Source organism: Vicia villosa, linkage group LG7, assembly GCF_029867415.1.
Source record: "Vicia villosa cultivar HV-30 ecotype Madison, WI linkage group LG7, Vvil1.0, whole genome shotgun sequence".
NCBI lineage: Eukaryota > Viridiplantae > Streptophyta > Magnoliopsida > Fabales > Fabaceae > Vicia > Vicia villosa.
The window spans coordinates 73,818,318-73,834,505 of record NC_081186.1 but is presented as its reverse complement, the minus strand read 5'-3'; the positions used below and the strand labels follow the sequence as shown (position 1 = coordinate 73,834,505).

General features: G+C 32.4%; 1 protein-coding gene across 1 annotated transcript; it reads right to left on the bottom strand.

Moving 5' to 3' along the window:
• Positions 1–3,318: 3,318 nt before the first annotated feature.
• LOC131617454 (peroxidase RIP1-like) lies at positions 3,319–4,852 on the bottom strand. The gene is made up of 3 exons (XM_058888740.1): positions 4,539–4,852; positions 4,263–4,457; positions 3,319–4,186 (listed from the first exon to the last, which is right to left on the bottom strand). Exons 1-3 carry the CDS (start codon positions 4,752–4,754, stop codon positions 3,620–3,622), a joined length of 978 nt encoding a protein of 325 aa, XP_058744723.1. The 5' UTR covers positions 4,755–4,852; the 3' UTR covers positions 3,319–3,619.
• Positions 4,853–16,188: the final 11,336 nt, after the last annotated feature.

Here is a 16,188-nt window from a genome sequence, read left to right as displayed (position 1 = left end):
TGTAACATGTTACTACTCTGAATATGTAATCCTTAAGTGAACTTCTTTGTGAAATGGTCCTTTGAATTGGCTGCAGTTTGTAAAACAACAACATGAAAGAAGTGATTAAAGTATTTAAGTTGATCTAACTTGCTAAAGATGTATGGGACTTCAGAAGGTACACATACTAAACACGATGTCACAACATACGGTACGAACAAACTGGTGTTTTTGATACAACGAACCAAATAGAAACATCAAACTGGTTTCCTTCTTATGGAAATTGATTTTTGAAGCTAAAGAGAAGAAATGCATATATGGCAACAGGTGAATGAAATGCTTAGTGAAACGAAATAAAAGTTAATCGATAAATGAAATGAAACGAACCCGAAGGGTTTGCGTAGAAAACTCGAATGATCTTTCTGAGTTGCATGATCACGCTGAAAACTTAATAGAACTTTCGATTGAAACGAGTGCAGAAAACTCGATTGAAACGCAGAAGCTAGGTTAAAGCGGAGAAACTGGATTTACGCAGAACTCGTTGATTGAAACGTTGAACGATAGGTTTACTTTTTTATTTGATTTTTATTTCATTATAATTTTATTTGGTTTTGATTTATAGTTTTATTTTATTAATGAGATTAATTGCTATGCATTGTCGGTGTAAATTTCTTTACACATTCAATGCATCACAACCTTTCAAAGGTATTACTTTATAGATCATTAATAAATAAAAGTCAAACGTTATTGAGGATTTAGTTTATTTTGAAACTTCTTTACACTGTTGGTGTATTTTAATTAAATTCTTTATTAATTTATAGTTTAGTTTTATTTGAATTAAAAATAATATTTGGTTTTATTAGACTTTATTTTTATTTAGTTTCATTGTATAGTTTTGATTACAATTTATTTGGTTTAAATTTATAGTTTTGTTTTTAATTTAGATTTAGTTTTTTTATCTTATTAATTTATAGTTTTAATTTTAATTAATATAATTTTATGTTATAAATTTTTCTATATGAATTTAGTTTTAGTTTTGATTTATAGTTTTATTTTATTAATTTATATTTTTTGTTTTATTTGAATTTAAATAAATATTTGATTTTATTTTATTTTTTATTTTATTTTATTTTTTTTAAATCAGAAAAGGGAGGCAAACTAAAAATGTGGTGCGAAAATCTTTTTCACAAACAATTAGTATAGCATCGGCCTACATTGTTGCTACATAAGTAAATACATATAAAATAATTATTAAAGGAGACAAATGAAAATTGCAGAGGGAAATAAAAAAAATCACACCAACATTAGTGTCGGCTATGACCGACGCTATACCTAAAGATCTAATAAAAATTTTAAAAAATGATTTAGTCTCTTAGCATCCTTTTTATGGGACATTAAATAGATGCTATTAGCGTTGGTGTCGGGACCGATGCTAATTTTTTGCAGCTAAAATGTGATTTTCATTTTGCTTTACTTTCAAGTGCTGAACCAATCAACTATAGTGAGGCTTTAAAGATTAAACGATGGAAGTCTTCTATGGTCAAAGATTTACGGACAATCGAAAGAAATAAAAACACATGGGAATTAGTCGAATTGCTAGCACATACAAAAGTTATCGAAGTAAAGTGGATGTTCAAGTTGAAACACAATCCAGATGTGTAGATAGCAAGACATAAAGTAAGATTAGTAGCTCGAGGTTTTCTTCAAAGAGCATGTCTCGGCTACTCTGAAGTATTTGCTCCAGTAGCAAGATTGGTTGACATTTCATTTAGATGTGAAATCAACATTTTTGAATGGTCCTTTAGAGAAGAAATTTTTGTTACACAACCTCCAGAATTTGTGATTTAGAAGGAAGCAGGTAAAGCATAAAAGTTTCACAAAGCACTCCATGGTTTCAAGCAGGCACCTAGGGCATAGAACAAGATTTTTTTTTAATAAGCAATTGATTGACTCATACTTAGTCAAATTGGGATTTGTAAAATGAAAATATGAGTATGGTGTTTATGTTCAGGATGTGGCACAAGATATAACAATCATATGCTTATATGTCGATGGCTTGTTGCAAAGAGATGATGATGAGAGAATTTGAAATGTCGGATCTGGGAAAATTGTCTTATTTCTTAGGCATGAAATTTCAAATTTCGAAGCAAGGTATGGTGCTACATCAAAGAAAGTATTTCAAAGAGATACTTAAGAGATTTAGGATGGATGATTCGACTCCAGCATCTTCACCTGTCGAACCAAATTTAAAGTTGAAGAAGCATGGAGAGGAAGAGAAAGTCTATGTAACTTTGTTTAAAGAAATAGTTAGACCTCTGAGGTATATATGCAACAGTCGACTTGATAAAGGTTTCACATTCGGATTAGTGAGCAGATACATGAGTGAATCAAGGGTGTCACACATGAAGAGCAAAGAAGCTACTATTACTTGCTACTCGGATGCTGGTTGGTGTGCATATAAGGAAGATCGAAAAAATACAAATGGATATTTCTTTCAAGTATTTGGTGCCCCAATTTCATGGTGTTCGAAGAAACAATCTGTGGTGGCATTATCATCGTGTGGAGCTGAATATATAGCAGGATCATATGTTTCATGTCAAGAAATTTGGATCAGATTAGTACTTGAAGAAATGGAGGTCAAAGTGAAAAAAACTCTTGTGTTGCAAATCGACAACAAGTTAGCTATAAACCTGGCGAAGAATCCAGTTTTGCATGGAAGAAGTAAGCATATCGAGGCTAGATTTCACTTCTTAAGGGAAAAGGTAAATCGAGGTGAACTTGAAGTAAGGCATTGCTCAAACGAAGCACAATTGGCCGACATTTTCACCAAAGGATTGAAGATCGACACCTGAATTTGAAAAAGAAATTAAGAATAGTTTAGATCGACTATGATTAGCGTAGGATCAAGAACTTGAATTATAGAGGGTATGTTGAGATATTATTGAGATTGATATATTATTGAGATATTAGATATAATATCAAATATAATTTAATCTAATAATATCAAATATAATTCATGTTGTGTAAGGCCAAGCTCAATCAGGATTGTATATAAATAATCGTAGTCTATATCATTATTTACACACACCATTACAATTCAAATGAATATAAATCCTTATTTTTTTCTCTTTCTCTCCTCTCACTAAAGTACCTCACTCACTAACAAATATGCTATTTTTATCGTAAATGTCAATTGGTGGGTAATTTTTCTTCGGGGTGTTTTGTTTTTCCGCCCCTTTTTATAAGTTCGATTGAGAACTTGAATTCCCTTTTATCAATGAAATCTTGCTTACAGGAAGAAGAAAAAAAAACTATGAATGTTACTAAAACGACTAAATATACCTAATATTGATGATATAAATTTTGATTGTGAATGATACATAAGTATACAAGCATATAAACATATACCATTAATCACAAACCAAACAGTCACACAAATCAAACTTAATACTCTTGTAATAAAAAATTCCCAGTTTAACACTCCAGGATATTTCATGGTTCAGTTTGAACCCAGAACTCTTATTCTCAATCAACAATCAACATATTTAGATAAAATATAGAAAATATAAAATTTTGGCACACTTATATATTAAACAATAAATCAATCTTTATCATTCTTTTCCATCCATCATTGTAATATTCAGTAGGAGTTGACTTTTCTGCAATTGCACCTTATCTCACCCTTTTTCCCAGTAAGAGGCTTCAAGTTACCCATCTTGATCATAGAAACTCCAAAATCTTTAGCAAAAGCATAAGAATTTTGGCTATATAACTGCACCAACCTATCACTTTGAGAACCATCACCTTTGAAAAGCTCTTGATCAGAGTGAAGGAGACCCCTTTTGTACAACAAAGCCTTGTAGTATTCTGTGTCAACTCTTTTTGGAGTAGAATCAAAAGGTGCTAAGTTGTTGTCACCGCCGATTCGAGGACATATATTCTGTAAATTGGCAGCAAAAGTGGTGTCTATGTTGGTGTCATTGAAGATCCTGTCTCTAAAAGTAGTGCATCTGGCCAATCCAATAGTGTGGCCACCAGATAAAACAACTAAGTCTTTTAGGTTTAGTCCATGAGATTTGAAATTTGTGATGAGTTGTGAGAAGTTGAAAAATGGAGGTGGAAGATTTACATTTGCTGCAACCCAGCTTGCATTTCTTGCATCTCTTCTTCCAAGTAACACTTGGTACCAATATTGGTTTCCACCCAACTGTTAAATGATGCAAAAATTGTTAGCAGTAGTACATACTACTTACAAATCAAAAACTGAAGACAAAAAAACTTACTATGGCTACAGAATCTCTAGCAGCTATAGCTAAAATATCGGCGCATGAAACGACATCGCGTCTGCAAGCTTTGGTAACTGCAGCTTTAATCTGATCAACAACTTCAAAACCTCTAATTGAGTTGATATTTGGAAATGCAGTCTTCTCGCCACGGAAGGTAGGAGTATCATCTAGTAGAACTGATCCATCACAACCCTGCAGTGTCACATAGTTCATATATTAACTAAACTATAACGATGATTATTCATATGCAATTGTAATATTAAATTAACTTACGTTAACAAAACAATCATGGAAGTGCAAACGCAGCAATGAAGCTCCAATGCGTGGCTCACGATAAATTGCTTGCTTAACAGCTGACTTTATGATTGGCAATGCCTTAGGGCAAATTCTGTCATAATAGTCAGGAGTCAGCTTTGCATTGGTAGGACTCAAAACCGTTGCTAAAGTGATCATAAAAATCACAAGATAAAATTGGATATTAGATTCCATTTTACTATATGCTTGTGTTATATGAGACTTAAATTTGAGCTAAGATTGTTTTTGGTGAGTATCTAGGTCTTGAGGAAGGGTTTATATAGAATGAAAACTTAGCAACTTGTTATATTTTTTGGTGAATGAAAATATAGCAACTAGGGTATAGTTTATTTACTTGTTAGAGTTGTCAACTTTTATAATATTTCAAAGTCATAATGTGCAAGCAACTCATATGTGCTCGCCTGCTAGGTACAGTTGACCCAAAAAATTATATAAGAATTGCTCAAACATTGCAACCTCTCTCGCCACCTCTTCCATTAGATATAGAAATGATGATATGCATGTTGAATTTTTTGTTGTGTTTTGGTACTTGAGTTAATCCTACTAGAGGTGTGGATTTTGTTCTGTTCTTAAATATTGTATCATGACATGACATTTTGTTACTCTTGCATTTTTTTTTATGAGGTGGGTCTTTCCATTAATTAATATATACAGACTCTAGGGTTTGTCACTACAAGAAAATGGTTATTTCGCCAAGAGATTTATGGCAAAGGCAAAATCGCTTGGATAAAAAAGTTACATAGTAAGTGGCAGCTGGGATGTTGGCACTATTACGGATTGCCTCATTTGAAATTGAAATTTTATCTTGGTCGGATATACAAGGGAATATAGGGTGTAATGGAAAGTGTGTTATTTTCTCTCTCGGGACTTTGGCCAAGGTGAAAGTTTTTTTTTTCAATAAGTAATGGTATATTAATCATAAGAAAGTTACATAGAAAAGAACCAATTACCTCTTTACACACAAAAGAGGATAAGTGTTCCAAAAATGAAAATTACACTCCATAGAAGAGACATTAACTATTCTAAACCACTTCCAAGATGCGAGAACAATCGCACTATAGCATTCATCAAAATTAAAGATATAATCATTGAATAAAATAGCATTTCTCGCCATCCAAATAGACCACACCGCCGCTAACCAAATGACTCCTATAGTTAATCGCTCTTCTAAAGACTTAATTTTCTCAAAATGATCACCAAAGTTCTTCAACTCCTCAATTGTTATGTTAACCGAACTTCCCAACCAATTTCCAACCTTGATCCAAATACTTGTAGTAATAGGACATGATTCAAAAAGATGGTTAGAATTTTCCAAAGTTTTGAAACAAAAAACACAGCAGCAATCCCTTTCATGTATCAATACTCCTCTGTTTTTCAGATTTTCACGAGTAGGAAGTCTTCTCCAAATTAACCTCCATGCGAAGATGCTTACTTTGGAAGGGACTTTCAAGCTCCACATAAATCCCAGCTTGCGTAACCTATCACTGTGCATCAACCCATCGTCGATTGAATATATTAAACGAGGTGGAAAACCCCACCTTTATTCTTGGTTGGGTCTAATAATCAAGGTAAATCAATGAATATTAATATTTGATAAGGGTTTTTACCTCAATTGGGAGTTTCAATCTGAAAAACAAATATCCTTGTTTTTTTAAAATATAAATTTTTAAAATTTTACAATATTTTCTTTTAAACTTGTATTATTTTTTAAATGAAATCTATAATACACATTTTGGTGAAATAGAATTAGGGGTGGCAAATCAGGTCGTGTTTTCTTGGGCATGTCCACGCACCAGCCATAAAATGGTGGGTTGGATTAGAATTTTGAGTCTGCCGCCCACCAAAATTTATTCCGCCAAAACCTACCGCCAGTCAATGCTCGCCCCACTAAAACCGTCCGCCCGCCAAAGCTCGTCCCGCTTATTTGTTGAGCCCGTCCTGTCTTAAGTCTGACATTTTTTAGTTAATTCTAATAATTTCAATTCTTGATGGTTTTATTTTATACATTTATTTGTAAATATATGCAACATTTTTTAAATAAAATTTGTTAAAAAGATGTTTTATAAAAACTTGTTTAAAAAACAAGTGAAAAATTTAATTGAAAGGTAAAAAAACATATTCATCTATAAATAAATAAATAGGCGGGCAAGTCCGCCGCCTGCCAGCCCGCCACCTTGATGGGGCAGGCTTGAATTTTATGCTCATTTCCACTTGGCGGACTTATGCGCCTACTCTTTTTCTGGCGGACGGTCCATTTTGCCACCCATATATATATATATATATATATATATATATATATATATATATATATATATATATATATATATATATATATATATATATATATATATATATATATATATATATATATATATATAATTGCTTATACCAAACTCAAAAAAGCACACATACATTTTTTACAATAAAACTAAAATATATATATACAAATGGTTAATTACTTAACATGGCAACAAACCAAGCAAAATAAGTGTGCTCGTAAAATAAAAATCCTAGAAAGCAACCAACTCAACATGAAAGATCGTCATTTATATCTTCTTCACTACTACAAATAATATATTTTATGACAAATTTTCCATCTCACCTAACAAAAAATAGAGGTATAAACCCTAGGTGGGTGGACCACATTTAATTTCTTTAAAAAAATCATATATTTCCTCGGTTGATATACATAATCGGAGAGGAAACTAACTAAGGGACACGCCTCAGATTCCAATAATTGTAGTTTATGTTTTTATTTCTTTTATACTAATGTCATTCTTTTTATTTTACTTTTTTATTTAAATATTGTCATATATTTATTCAGTTAGACTATCAACTGAGGGGAAAGATTACTCAATTTTGTCAATAAACGCATTTGTTCATTACATTTTTCTCTAACTTACATTTTCTTAAATGAATAGCATGACAAAAAAATCTTGTAAGGTTTCTTCATCAGTTAAAAAATCTTTCAAGATTGTGTATTTTGTTGTTGTTCTTGTTACATTCATTCATTCATTGAAGAAATTAACTTTACCAACCTTGAACAATATATTTTTGTGTTCTTGCTATCCATCTCATATAACGGTGTTGTTGTTGTTGATTCCACCTATTGCAATCCATTTTTATATTTGAAAATAATTTCTCAATATTATCATACAAGGAAAAGGTTCAATGATTTATTTTTTTTCCTTGACTAATAACATTGATATACATATTCCTAATTATACTAAGAATATATTACAACCCAAAAAAAAAATGATGGATGATAAAAATTTATAAGTGATATTCGTTATAATTCACCATTTTCTTTTTAGGTCTGCAATATAAGCAACCAATTCCCTCGGGTGGGGTAACAATTGAGGAGAAAAGTCCTTATTTTATTTTATTTTTTATTTAAAAGAGAAACAGCTTATTACCTCGATGTTCATAAATATCTAAGGGTAAAAGTGACTTATTTTTATTTATAAACTAATCTTTATTGTCCATTTATAAAGTATTAATGCTCAAGACATTGCAAACACATTAATTCACAAGAAACATCAATGATCTGCATGACACCATCGCACCAGCCAATCAGAATACAAACGTCACAATTATTTGACTTGGTAGCTAAACATTCACAATGAAAGCATTTGAATTGAAATAAGTGAAACTTAAAGAAGCGTGAAAACAATCTATGGGATGGATTGCAAGAATAGATAAAAGTATTGGTTTAAGGTTGATGTTCCTTACATAATCTCTTGTCTTATAACATGATAAAACATATTCCTTAATTATATAATCTTTGTTAATTTTATATCAAAAACAAATGCATGCAAAGCTATTTAAAATATATTGCATACATGTGGATGTACAACAAAATCAAGCATTTGATCTTCACCGAGATTTAAAAGGATAATGATGAAGTTTCATAATTTTTCAACAAATTTAAACTTGTAAATTTAAATAAAAATAATCTAAAATTAGAAAATATATCTTAATAAATATATATATATATATATATATATATATATATATATATATATATATATATATATATATATATAAAATCACTTTGGGTATTTTTAGAACCGGGAGAAAAAATATAGTGCTTTCCAGAAAATACGAACGTGTTATTGTTAGGGATCGAACACATGACCACTAAACCTATTTTTTACAGTTCTTGACTTGTCACGGCTCTCAAATCTGTCACGCTTATTAAAGTTTTTGGTTTTTCTTCTCCTCTTGACTCGGTAACTAGAGCTTTAGAGTTATCAGGAGTAACAATCAAACCACGCTCTTTTCTTCTAACTTCTTCATTAAGCATGATATCTTTAACCGTTGACATAACTAATTTCTCATTTGGAGCTGAATTATGAAGTGTCACAACAAGAACTTTCCAATTATCAGGAAAGGAACTAAGCAGTAATAAGTCTTGCAACTCATCATCCAACTTAATATCAGTAGCTGCAAATTGATTCATAGTATTATACAACACTCATATGTTTTGTCATTGACTCATCATCCTTGTATTTTATATTAACCAACTTCCTAATCAAACATACTTTATTTTGCATATTCTTGTGTTCGTACAACTCTTTTTAGTTATTACACATTTTCTACGCATTAGTTTCAGCTTCAACATGCAGATATACACTCAAATACAACTAGGGGCGGAGACAAGGCCCAGCTAGCCCGGGCAAGCGCCCGAGCTCAACTTCTATTTTCTTTGTACTCTCCCCAATTTAATAGTTGATTTTTAGCCAAAATTAGGGGCAAAATTAGGGGCAAATATAATAAAAATAAGATGTGAAAATTAAAACAGATGAATAATCAATGGTGTAAAATTTTTGCCCAGGTTGTCTAAAATTCCTGGCTCCGCCACTTATACAACCATCATCTAATTATAGCAACGGTCTTTCGATTTACGTTCTTCCATTCATCAGACTTATCATTGGGTTTACCCTTTTCCCCTTAATAGGATCATACAAATCTTTGATGTATAGCATACCTCCATGAGAGTCTTCTAGAGTGTATAATTCGTAAAACTGAACTTAATCATATTGAGCTCTTGATTTTTCTCCATTTAAAATGCACAAAAGAAGCCAACCAGAGCTCTGATACTTCTTTGTTTGGAAATAATCAAATCATCTTAATATTTTTTAAGCAGAATACTTTCTCAAATCTATGCAATTTAAATAGAAAATCAACAGAACCAATTCTATAGCATAATAATAATAATAGCTGAAAAAATAAAATAGCAAGAACACCAAATTTTTAACATGAAAAACTTCTCTTAAGGTGAGAGAATAAAAACCACGGGACCTAATCCAATAAAATCTTCCAATATATCAATAATTGTATACAAAAGTTTTCATAGTAACTCTAAGAAATAACAAATTTCACCAATAAACAATAAAAATGAGAAACAACAATCAAACAACTCCTTCACGAAATGTGGGTATACCAAAATAACTTTAAGGGAAGCTAAAACTACTTAACAGAAATATAAATAAAATTAATGTGATTGGAACAACATACTCAATTTATATATGTTGTGAATTCAATGCCAAAAACAAAGTATAAAATAAGAAAAAAATAAAGAACTAGGAAGAAGAAGAAGAACACAAGAATTGGTTATAACTGCTATTCTTTTACTTTCTCTTAGAAAACAAGATTACAAGTTTACAAGAATAACAAATAATCTCTCTCACCCTAAATTAGGATTTGCAGCGTGCAATGATGAGAGACTAGTATTCTATTTATAATAAAATCTAACATACTAACTAATGGATTTTTTCCACAAGACCCATTACATAACCTAACTTAATAAACAAGCTAACTTAACAAATTAGGGTTTAAACACTAAAACCTAATTTAACATGCTAACAACCCTAGCATCTTCGACACCTGCATGCTAGATCCATCTTCGACTACAACATGCACATTTCGACACCAGCATGTGAACAACATTTGACTTCATGCTTAACCCTGTCGAGTTGTCGAACCAAGAAACTACCCTTCAATCATACTAGAGTTTGATCCAATATCTTACAATATATATCTCAAACTGATAAAATTTGCTACACTCATTTATCACTTGTGTTTTTTCCTCTTTCCTATTACACTTTTCTTAAATTCTTATTTAGTTGTTTATTTGTTGTGTTACTTTAGGATTAAATAATTCTTTTAATTAAATCACAACAAAAAAAACTTTTTCTTTTAATAAATGGTGAACCAATTTAAAGTAAACTTATCCTACGTCTAGAACATCCTCAATATATCTATTCCTAAAACTCTAGAGTTTGTTCTATTCATTTGGCTGTTTCAAATGGTAAATGACCACAGATAACGGTACAAAAATGTAATCAATAAACTGCTTTAAATATTAAATTCTTCTTATATAAGTAATCATTTTATATTCTTCCTGCACAATTAAATAATTATTTTAAAGATTTAGATGACTAAAAGCCTCTTAGACTAGGTATGCTTTAGTAGATATGTATGATCAATATAATTAATAAGAACTTGACTATTTCTATCAAAAATGAAAAGAAAAAAATTCTAATATGCGTAATCCAGTATTGCATGAAAAGAACCTTTATAGAAATAAATTACTTACAGACCATATATTAGGCATTAATACGGTTGTATAAAACAAGAAAGAGGCATTAACACGCGTAGTTTTAGTTAAATAACTTCACATAATAGCGTATACAGCTTTTTTTTGAGTTGAAAAAGAATGAAAGGGACATCTAAACATACAGATGTAGTTGTTGGAGAAATAATGAATCGAATGTGCTTCACGACTTATTAACAGATGTAATGCATGTAATGATCTCTTTATGAATAAAAAAGAAAGAAATTATGTCACTCAATTCTATATTCGCACTAGTATAAATATAACAGTGTGGTTACAACTGTAAGCTATTGACTGAGATGACAATTCCACAAGGTTTATGAGTTGATTAGGAATTTACTTCATTTCATATATAAATCTAATAATGTTAACTCTTTTTATAAATATCATCATTAAATTTATGTTATAACAATTTATTTTGAATTACGATATGAATTAATCATAAATAAAATTAACATATTATTTAAAAGGAAAATAATTTTTTTACAAGCTGAGAGAGGCATACAAAATTTAATTTTATTAATTTGTATAATACTAAAAGATATTATTTATAGTTTTTATTTTGATTATTTTTTACCATGTCTCTATTTTAAATATTAATATTAAGTCTTAAAGATATGATATATGTGTTTAAAATATCGGTATTGGATCAATCAAATAGTGAAACCGATAGAAATCGGTGTTAATCAGTCAAGTTTGATGAATCGAGAGTTTTTAAAAATTGGAGGGATTTTAGAAAAGAGGAATCTGTAACCAACTCCTAGAACTACTACGGCCAGGCCGTAGCAGCTCCTTTATTGCATGGAGGGGCGTTGGCGCCACTACAGCTCATAGCATGGAGGGGCGTTGAGTGAAAACTGTCCACCAGTCCTAGTAACTCAAACCACAAATCACAATTGTGTTCCTAACTCAGATAACAAATCACAATGACAATAGTTCCTATACTGAAGGTTGTATATGGTGGAACATCGTTGTTGTTATTGCAGAAAAACCCATGGTAGAGACCATCAACATCCTCAACCCGTGTTTTTCTTTTTCTGAAGGGGTTTTGGTATAGCAACCCATCACAATACCAAACCCAGACACGACTCATAAGAACACACATGAACGACATCTTGAGAGAGTTTGATTTCTGCAATCCATGGAGATGCCACTATATAGCCATTGGAGATTATAGGAAATAACGATGGTCTTTGGTCTTGTTCAACGGTCAAACGGTTAATTAGGAAACAGTTCCAAAAGTAATTACTCTTTCCAAAGCAGTTTTTGACTATTTTTCTGATAGGAGTTATCTTGAAATACCAGTGCATGCATAGTCATTGATTGTACTTTACACCGACCACTGATGTATAGATAAACTTCAAGACAGATTTCCTTGTTTGACTTAGAAGATTCAATGTCTTTAAACATGTCATGACATCCTGTCAGACGTTGTCACTTTTCTTCCTTTTAAGCACATAACTCAAGATTCTTTAAAAGATTAAGATAAAGCATCCTACGGACCAAGTAATAGACTCCCCACTTACTCACTAGTCATAGACATAGACTTCTATTGTTCTGAACACCTTGAGACTGTTAGACATACAACTACCTCATTAATATAGAGAAAGAATTGTGGATTCCAGTTGCACATGGTTAGATTGAACCATTGACAAATAACTGACAAAAATGTCACATTTTCTTCATGATGTTAAAGTATTTTTAACCAAGAAACTTTTCTTGACAAAAGAAGTTACTCACCCTATCTGAGATAGTCTGAGCTTCTTCAAGGAATAAGCTTGAAATGATGAATGGAAAATATAAGACGCATCTTCATATCTTCAAGAGCCGCACCCTCTGTTCAACTATCCTGCTCCTTTACATTAAATACTTACACCAGAAGTAAGATGTCATTGAAGGATAGAAAAACACTTAGAAAGGGGGATTTAATAAGTGTGACTTCAAAAACTTGTAAGATAAAAACAATGAACACAATTGTTTTTATCCTGGTTCGTTGTTAACGAAACTACTCTAGTCCACCCCCTTAGAGTGATTTACCTTAATTGAGGATTTAATCCACTAATCCAACTGATTACAATGGTTATCCACTTAGAGACCTTCTAAGTCTTCTAGAGTCTACAGATCACAACTTGATCACTTTAGGAACCTTTTACAAAACAATGTAAAAAATAATGTTTACAAGAGTAAGATTGCTTCTAACAAAGTTGTAATCACAACAGTGATATTTCTCTTAAGTTCTAAGCTTAACACTCACTAAATATTACAAGAGTTTGTGAGGTTGAAGATGAAGTTCGTGAGATTTGATTTTGACAGCATTTCAGTATTATGCACAAGTGTTCTACTTTGCTTCTGATCAGAACTTCTATTTATAAGTGTTGAGAGGAAATGACCGTTGGGAGCATTTAATGCTTTGCGTGAATAGTACAGCTATGCATTTAATGTTTCACACTTTTGTCAACTACCTCGAGCCTTGCTTTTCCTGCTTTTACTGACTTTGCCTTTTGTAGCTTCTAACGTTCCTTTTGTCAGTCAAAAATTAGACGTTTCAGCCTTTCATCTTGTACTTTCTTCTGGACTCATATTTTGTATATAACAACGTTTGAATATCAGAGTCAACAGCTTGGTGCAGAGCATCTTCTTGTCTTCTGACTTTGAAGAGCTTGAGCGTGATACCATCAGAACTTCAGAGCTTGTTCTTCTGACTTCATTCTTATGATGCTTTCAGTTCATGTTCTGATTCTGATTGATCATCTTCTGATGTCTTGCCAGGGCATGTTCTGATGAAGCCATCCAGAACTTCCAGAGTCAGTTACTTCTGAGCGCTGATTTGTGCATACTCTTTATATATTTCCTAAAATGGAAAATGCAAGGATTAGAGTACCACATTATCTTATATATAATTCATATATAATGTTATCATCAAAACACACATTATTGATCAGAACAAATTTTGTTCTAACAATCTACCCCTTTTTGATGATGACAAAAACATATATAATTGATATGAATTTGTATCCAAAATATCAGATGAACAAAGACAATTACACAGATATAGCAAAAACATATAATCAGAATGTGTGAATATGTCTCCCCCTGAGATTAACAATCTCCCCCTGAAATTAATACTAGAATAGAACTTCAGTTGAGACTTTCACGTAGAATAGAACTTCAGAATATTCAGAGCTTCTCTTCAGAGCTTCCATTGGACAGCTGTAGAGCTTTGAATTTTCCTTTGTAATCAAATGAATCATAGCATACTTGGTCGTATCAAAGCATTCTTAAATGTATCAGAACATTCTTAAAATGTATCAGAGCATTCTTCTTGCTTCTGATCTTGAAGCTTCAGAGCACTAAGCTTGCTTCAATTTTCTAAGAGCATGCTTCTTCTTAGAATTGCTTTTCCCCATGTATTTGCTTCTCATGTTGAGCTTTGACCAGAATATCTCATTCCTGCAAAACTATCAAAGACAGCGAAAACGTGCAAATAATGTTAGGAAATGTTGAGACTTAATCCCAGCAACTAATATTATAAACCAATTCAATTATCATATTTCTCCCCCTTTTGTCATAACATCAAAAAGCATAAAGATTCAGATGAACAAAACACACAGAGTGAAGAAAGAACAGATAATTTTTCATTGATTAATCATCAGAAGATAAGGGATACAAAAACAGATGCAATTCAAGCAGATGCAAACAACAAAGAAAACAAACTAAGACATAAAGATAGACTACGACTGGCTAAGTCTAGAAGCTAAGACGGCCAGAAGGTTCTTAATCTCAGCAATGTCTTCAACTTGCTTCCTTGTAGCTTCCTTTTGATCTTGCATGAAGGATCTTAACTCATCATTTGTATCCTCTTGCTTGTCCAGACGCAGAGCTAAGTTAGCTTGATTCTGTTGGAGCTCTTTCAGCACAGAAGCAGAAGGACCAGCAGAAGCAACATTAAAGATGTTGTCCATAGCAGGAGGATTTGCAGCATCAGCTTCAATCATAAGAACATCTCCTTCATTTTCCTCAACAAGAATTTCTGTAATAGGATGTTCTAAACCTTCAAGAATTGCAGCTAGATTTTCTGGAGGTGTTGGAGTCACAGGTTCTAGAGGGTATTCAACTTCTGGATATACCATATTTGGTGCTTTATCAGAGGGATGCTCCCTAAGCCAGTTGAATAAGAACTGAAAATCTCTAGTCAGAACCTTGTATGATGTGGCTCCCATACAACAATTGCCAGAGGATTATCTTCTTCTGCAAGCTCATTTACAAACTCCTTATGTTCAAGAGACTTCCAGCTGGTGATGGGATGGTAGTATCTTCCATCATCATACTCCAGACAGAATCCAGAAGGAACAAGAGCTGCAGCTAGACACTCTTTCTGAAGATTCAGAAAGTCAGATTGAATCTCCCTTCTAACGGTTCTCCAGATCTTGCCAGCAGTAACATGATCCAGTTTGGCATCATGTGCAACCTTTAGAGCATCTAAACCTGTTCTGACCTTGAGAGTTAATAGTTCAAAAAGTGTATCAACAGAAGGTCTAGGAGGTGATGTTGTTGGAGGAGGGTTAGGTATGTGGAGATGGAGAGAAGAGATTGGCTTGTCTGGGTAAGATAGGGCATAAGATTGTGGAACTCTATCCAGAACAAACAATGTTGTTTCAGAAGAGGGTGTTTGAGAGGATTCAGCTTCATGATCTGAGTCTAAAATCACAATAGCATGAGTTGGTTTAGGTTTACGGGGATATAGATTCATGAGGCGAGTGAAAGAATCCGAATTAGAGGGTTCAGGAGATGAAGGTGTGAAAGGGCAGAGCTCAACAGTGTCTACCAGGGTGAAATTGAGGTGAGGATGAGGTTGAGAGGTGGAGATATTAGCATGATGAGGAATGATGGTGTTAAGGGGTGTGGCTTCGAAGATAGGTTCTGAAGCTTGGGTTACAGAATCAAGAATAGGCATAATGCCTTTAGACTTGGGTGAAGGAGGAGGTGTGA